Raw genomic sequence first — 7134 nt, 5'->3', positions numbered from 1 at the left:
AAAAAGACTTCATCAAGTAGAAACTTCTTCAAAAGCATGAACCACAGGCGGTCATTGCTGCTGTCAGAGGAGGAGCCGCAACAGATGGTGGAGGCGCTGCGAACGACGCGGTGGAGGAAGGAGATGTCGATGAGTTGTTGCCGATCCAATCTTCATTTTGCCCAAAAATACGATAGTCGTCGAAGACAGTTTCACGACGGAATTAAACGATGAATTGGAAGCGTTTTTTGAGAAGAACCCTGGGAAGGGGCTGTTGCGAATAGATTTGGGATTGAGAAGAAGGTTTTTTGCTAAGACATGGTGCTATATGTGAATTTCAATTTGTTCTTCATTCTTTTATTTTTTCTAATTTTCTTTTTTTTTGTATATTTTTCTTTGATTTACTTTCTCTTTGTATATGTTGTTATGGTTGATTTTGGACAGAGTTAAGGTTAGACTTGTGTTGTCTTTGTTGTAGTAAGAAAAGAAAGTGTTAAGCCAATGGTGTAATGGAGGTGGGAAGAGTGTTGAAGGTGAAGAGTAAATAACAGAGACAGAAAATGAAAAGAGAAGACACTACGGCTCTCTTTCTCTCTTCTTTGTTCTTCCTTTGTTTTTTTTAATTTTTTTTAATTTTTGAAGAACATATACATGAGTTCTTTCTTTTTAATTTTTTTTAATTTATGTTGTTGCTAATTTTGTGGATGTTGTTGTTGTTGGATTGATGATTTATTTTGTGGTTAGATTTATGTGTAATTATGGTGATGATGATGAGATTTGTTGTTATGGTGGTTCATGGTGATGATGATGAGGCAGTGGTGAAGATAAAGAGAGTTCTTTATTTTTGTTCAAGGGTAAAATTGTCAAAAAATATTGTTTATGAAACAAAAGGGTAATTTTATAACGTTGAGGATGATTCTAATAATAAAAAAAGTCGAGGACAATTTTGATTTTTACTCCAGACCTTAGAAACGAAAAAGTACTTAACCCAAATATAAATGATACTAATTGATCTAAATTGATTCTAATTATTCTCTAATAATTGTAGTTTTAATTTAGTTTATAAAAAAATTGAATATAAACAAATCTTTCTAAACATATGTAGTATTGATGTATGAGTAAAAATATTTAATTTTAACTAAGAATTAAATTTTGGATGATTTTTTAATTAACGTTAATTAATTTTTTAATTTTAGATTTGAAAATTTAAATAAAAATATTATGTATATACAAAGGATAATAATTAAATTAACCATAATATATTTTATAAATACATGTGCTATTTTATTTTTTAATATATTTTATAAATTAACATATATTTTATATAAGCGGGGCGAGTGGCGGCCTCGACCCCCCAACTTTTTTTAATAGTAATAAGTTATTATGTATAATTTAATTTTTTTAAAAATTATTTAGTTATATTGAAAAGAAAATTATTGAAAAATGTGACACAAATTCTATTATTGGTGAATTTTATAATACGAAGATTCGACCACTTCATTAATAAAAAGTATACACATATTTTTTTACTTTAAAATATATTCTCTGTCGGTATATTTTTGTAATACATCTTATATTATATAATTTTTTTACATAATTTTTAATATTATAGGTGTTTTTGGTTCCTCATAATATCATTTCTGGATCCATCCCTGTATATAAATAACTGATTTGTTAATAATTTTTTATATTAATATAATTAATTTTAAATTTTAAATTTTAAATTTTAGTACTAAATTTTAAATTTAAAAAATTGATTTCTTATATTTATTCTTTAACTAATTATTATTGTTTAAAAGTCTTATATACTATTATATAATTTTGTTGAGTAAAGATAAATTAACATGAAGCTTGGAAATATATTTTTTAAATTTTAATAATTAGAAAAGAATAAGATATCTAATTATATTTCTTTTGAAAACGTGAGAAAAACAAAACAAAGGTGACGTAAGGCGTTAGCAAAATTTTCTTGGTGTGAGCTGGCACAACAACCTAAACGGTTGTGCTTGTTCGACCCTTCCCTTTCTCTCTACGTGTTTCTGTTAATCTGTTCAGTTTGACTTTCACCGCCTATATAAAAAATTAAAAACCGATGTATTAGAAAATTTTTTGGTATTTATAGTCATTAAATAGTTATTAATAATGATTTAAATAGTATAAAATTGGTGTAAAATTTTATTTAATGGTTCATTTTTTTTTGTTGGTTATATGCTGATCAAAATTTAATAAAATTGCTGATTCTAATTTTTTTTTTTAGTTTTAGTTTGGTTTAAAATCTAACAAAATTTGTTTTTTAGTTAGTGTCTATTTTCTTAAATCGCTCTTTTATATATATAAGATAATATACATAAAAATATATTTGTTATAATTTTTGAAAATTTATCTTGTACTATTGCATAAGAGAAAAACAAAACAATAGACAAAATATATTTAGAAGATAAAATAAATACTTATAATTTGAGTTATTTATTATGAAAAAAGAATGAGTAATTTTATTTATTTATCTATTTAATTTGATAAATTTTAGATCACTTTTTTTAAATTTGGTCGTTAACATTGTATGTAAACTACTTAAAACTAATATTTTTTATATTAAAACTTTATTTTTTTATATAAATCAGTTTAAACTAATACGCCATATTATAAACTGATAAACTAATTGTAGAAAAATAGTTTGATGCAATTTATAAATTATTTAAAATAATTTGTTGTGATTTTAATTTAATTTATAAAAAAACTGAACTATAAACAAATCTTTCTAAGCATATGCAATATTGATCTATCAGTCGAATATTTAATTTTAACTAAGAATTAAATTTTGGATGAATTTTTAATTAATGTTAAATAATTTTTAATTTTAAAATTTAAATAAAAATATATTTAAAATCATCCTTAACGTTTTTTTTTTCGTATTAAAATCGTCCTTTTAAAAATCGCCCTAACGTTGAAGAACTCTACCGTAATGACAATTCGTTTTGCACATTGTAAAAATACCATTTCGTTCAACAAAAATGCTACACACACGCACTAAAAATCAACTACATAAATAACTCATTAATTTACACATGACCGGATTTTATATAAATATAACTCATTAATTTATATGTTCTTTTACAGTGTTTGGTTCAAACGAAAATAAGGGGAAGGAAAATACAGGGAAAGAAAACGGGTGGAAAATCAAGTTTTCTATTGTTTGGTTTATCAAAGAAAACGAAGAGGAAAAGAAAAAAGTGGAGTGGGGTCCACGAAAAAATTTTCTCTTTGGCTGGGAGATGAAAACTAACAAGAAAGAGAAAATAGTGATATAATTACAAATTTACCCTCTATTTAATAAAAAGATCAAAATATTTTATTTCATTTTTTTTACATTTGAAAATCATCTCTTGTACTCTTCTTAATTTTACAGCACTATCAAATTTCATTTTTTTTAAATATAATTTAAGAGATTAATAATATAATTTATGAATAATTATTTACTTGTAAAATTATTTACTTGTAAAATTAATATATTATAATTTATATATAATATAAGTAAGGATATTAATGTAATTTTATTCTAACATAATTTTCTTTCTTCTCACTTTTCTTTCAATCCAAACAAAAAAAAAATTTCTCTCTATTTTCTTTCCATCTATTTTCTCTTAATCCAAACAACATACAAATAACTCTATTTTTCTTTCAATTTTCTTTCCTTTCATTTTCTTTCCTCTTATTTTCTTTCCTTCTATTTTCCTTCTTATATCTCAACAAAGCCTTAAAGATATGAAAAAAATAAAAGAACTAAAGAAAGATGACGTAAGATAATAACACAATCTTCTTGGTGTGAACTGGCCCAACAACCTAAATGGTTGCACTTTTTCGACCCTTCCCTTTCTATATCCGTCATCCCCATCTCTCCGCTTCTGTTCAGTTTGACTTTCACCGCCTATAAAAACGAAGTTACATACCTCCGCACTATTCGTCATTCATAATCATCATATCTTCTTTCTATTATTTCGTTTCTCTTTTCTTCACTTTTTTTTTTCTCTCAATCCAGAATCGCAGCCATGTCTCAGGTGACCTCTCCCTACAGCTTTGTTTATTTACTTTTGGATTGGCTTGTTTACTTGTTTTGATTTGCCGATTTGTTGATCAAGTTGTTTGGAACGGATAGAAACCCTAATTTTGGAAGTAAAAAAATTTGAACTTGTAGTAACATGTATGGATTTCTGTTAATTCTAATGGGTTTGCAGATGAATTATGTTCTGATCATTGCTACATGTATCTTCATCTATTCAATTTCTTTGCTTCTCAAATATTTTAGTATTTTGACTTGTTCAGCTGTCATGAGGATTAGGCCGTTTTTATGATTCTTTGGTATACTCTAGAATAGCTGAAACATGTGAAAACAATGATTGGTCCTTCCTTGTTTGTTTTAGAGTGTTTAGGATTTTTTTATTGTACGGTTTTTGTGAGGTTTTACAAGGTATGCAGGCCATAGAGGATCTATCTGATGGTGATCTCAAAATTGTTTTGCAATTGCAATAAACTTTTATTAAAAGCTTTTATAAGTTTGCTTTCTCTAGATATGAATCTGCATGGTTAATTCCTTTTGTTCATGTCAAACTCTAAAATCTTCGCATTTAATACATGTTAGATACACCGTACACGAGATTGTCACTGTAATTCACGTTCAACAGTAATGATAAACAGAAGATGATTGTAATTTGCTGTCATGATTCTTGATGGTCAATAATTGTTGTTTGTTGTTTATGACTTTGTCTGATTCCTTGGTTTTGCTCTCCACATCCTTTTAGAATTGATTTTTCTGTAATTTTCTTAGTTCGACGTAATGTCTGGTTCTTTTGTTAAAGATTTGAAGATATTACTTTTTTTTTTCTTTTTGCCTAATGTAACTCTGAATATTTTCACCTTATGAATTGTAGACCGTGGTCCTCAAAGTTGGTATGACATGTGAAGGATGTGTTGGAGCAGTGAAGAGGGTTTTGGGGAAATTGGATGGTAAATTTCACCCCTTGGATTCAAAATGTCATTATATTGTTTTCAGATGACCATGATCTTAACTAATTAATGCAGTTCTTCTTTGCTAACTGATATCATCATTCCAACATGCAAACCTGAAAAGTGGTTTAGTTGTTTAATGATTTAATGTCTTACTGTAGCCACTTTAGTTAGTAGCTCTTTGCGTATTTGTCAATTTCAATCAATCATGATACGGTTTCCAATCTGGGTGAGCTGTTCTGTTTCTGAAACTTCCTTCCTGATCGTTATTTCCTTCCCTTTTGTTTGTAACTTGCTTCAATGCTGTGTTCTGTGTGGTATACGGCGTTATGTGACATGAGGTTAGTAGAATATTGAGGTCGTTTGTTATGTTAGAAGGGGAACTCTTATGAATGCTCTTCTATCTTAAAAGTTGTTTCTCTTGCTTGTTGGACTGGGTCCTGTCATCAAAGAAACCATATGCAACAATATACTATATTACTATCAACTTCTCTAACCAAATTTTACTAATTTAGTTATAATATTCTTGTTTCCAATTTTTACTTTTAATTTGTTGTTATGGGAATTTCTTGCTCTATTACAACTGGAATCTCTTTAATTTTAAAGTTCTCAGAGATTGCGAGTTCACTATACTTAATTATTTAGTGTGTTTTGTCTATTAAGAGAGAATGTATCTTTGCGTATCTTCACCTAAATAGTTTTGTTTTGAGTCTGGTTGTTTCTAATTTAGATATCCAATATGCTATGTATTTTCAAAATTGGCTATAATCATTTAATGCTGCATGCTTGTATTTGCGCGTGTGGATCGAAGGAAATAATCTAAGTCCTTTCAAGCCAATTAGTTTCTCCATTATTTTTATTCCATGATAAAACGAACATGACAGAAGCAACTGAGCTGAGACGGAATCTTAATATTGTTTGAAGTGGTTGCAAAGAGAATTTTATATGCGAAATGTTTTATGTATTCATATAGCCTCGTGCACTGATGCAACATACATCTTTCCACCATTAGATGGGGTGTGGTGCTCATCTCGTGTAGATCTCACACTCCATTTAATGGAGGACAGGTCTATGTTGTCTCGATATACAAGGCAATAGTGGTGTATATTGACGAACATATTTTAGTCTTGCAAATTCGAACTATCATAATACTGCTGACATTTGCAGGTGTGGAATCATATGACGTTGACTTGAAGGAACAGAAGGTGGTAGTGAAAGGAAACGTTGAACCAGAAAAAGTTCTGCAAACGGTTTCCAAGACTGGGAAGAAGACTACTTTCTGGGATGCTGAAAAACCAGCTCAGTAATTGTTGCCTAAAATAATTTGGTTCTGTAGACATTGCTCTGTGAATCAGATACTACTTTATGGATCTTGCAAGAACTATATAACATGTATTCAATATTTATCTGAGTAAGCTGTAATAAACTCTTGGTACAAAACTATTATTTACAGTTGCGAATTGTGATATTTTATTAGTGTCGTTTATTGAGATATTTAATTTCCCTTGTTCACTCGTCCTTGTTCATACTCAGTCGCATCATTTTCTTTTCCTCCATTTTAACCTAACTCGTTATCCGCTTATCTTTAGAACCGAGCCAATACAAACGACAAGAAACTCTTCATAAAAGCATGGCAGATTAAGCATGAAGTGAGTAGTTTAGATGGCTCACACGGTATGCCAATGAATTGACATGCTTCGTGAAAGCATTCATGCCCAAGAGGCCAAGAGCAATATGGATTTCAAAGATTTATATATTCCCCAAAGGTCAAAACATCCACTAAAAAGATAAAAGAAAATAAATCATAAAAAATTGCCTCGAAAGAATCAATCCAAAATTGATGAGTTAGAAAACTCCAAAATTAATTTGATTATCAAACATTATTAAAATACTTAATTATAAAATTATTAATTTAAATTTTATTCACATGTATTGATTAATAATTTTGTTATTATGTAGATTATGGATATTGCGCATAAAAGCAAATTAAAGCTCAATTGTGCTAAAAAAATACATTCAGTCTTGTTATATTAATTATTGTTGTGTTTGTTGGGCTAGGAAAAACAAACTTGAAATTCAACAGAGTGGATGGTCCGAAATCAAAGAAAAGGAAATGGGGCACAATATTTTCTCTACTCATTTAACATGATGAAA

General features: G+C 28.4%; 1 protein-coding gene across 1 annotated transcript; it reads left to right on the top strand.

Moving 5' to 3' along the window:
* Positions 1-3866: 3866 nt before the first annotated feature.
* On the top strand, positions 3867-6492 carry LOC107466787 (copper transport protein ATX1). The gene is made up of 3 exons (XM_016085792.2): positions 3867-4034; positions 4905-4980; positions 6148-6492. Exons 1-3 carry the CDS (start codon positions 4026-4028, stop codon positions 6285-6287), a joined length of 225 nt encoding a protein of 74 aa, XP_015941278.1. The 5' UTR covers positions 3867-4025; the 3' UTR covers positions 6288-6492.
* The last annotated feature ends 642 nt before the right edge of the window (positions 6493-7134 follow it).

Source organism: Arachis duranensis, chromosome 9 (genome assembly GCF_000817695.3).
Source record: "Arachis duranensis cultivar V14167 chromosome 9, aradu.V14167.gnm2.J7QH, whole genome shotgun sequence".
Taxonomy (NCBI): Eukaryota; Viridiplantae; Streptophyta; class Magnoliopsida; order Fabales; family Fabaceae; genus Arachis; species Arachis duranensis.
Note: the sequence above shows the minus strand (reverse complement) of the source record. Positions and strands in the feature narration are given on the sequence as shown.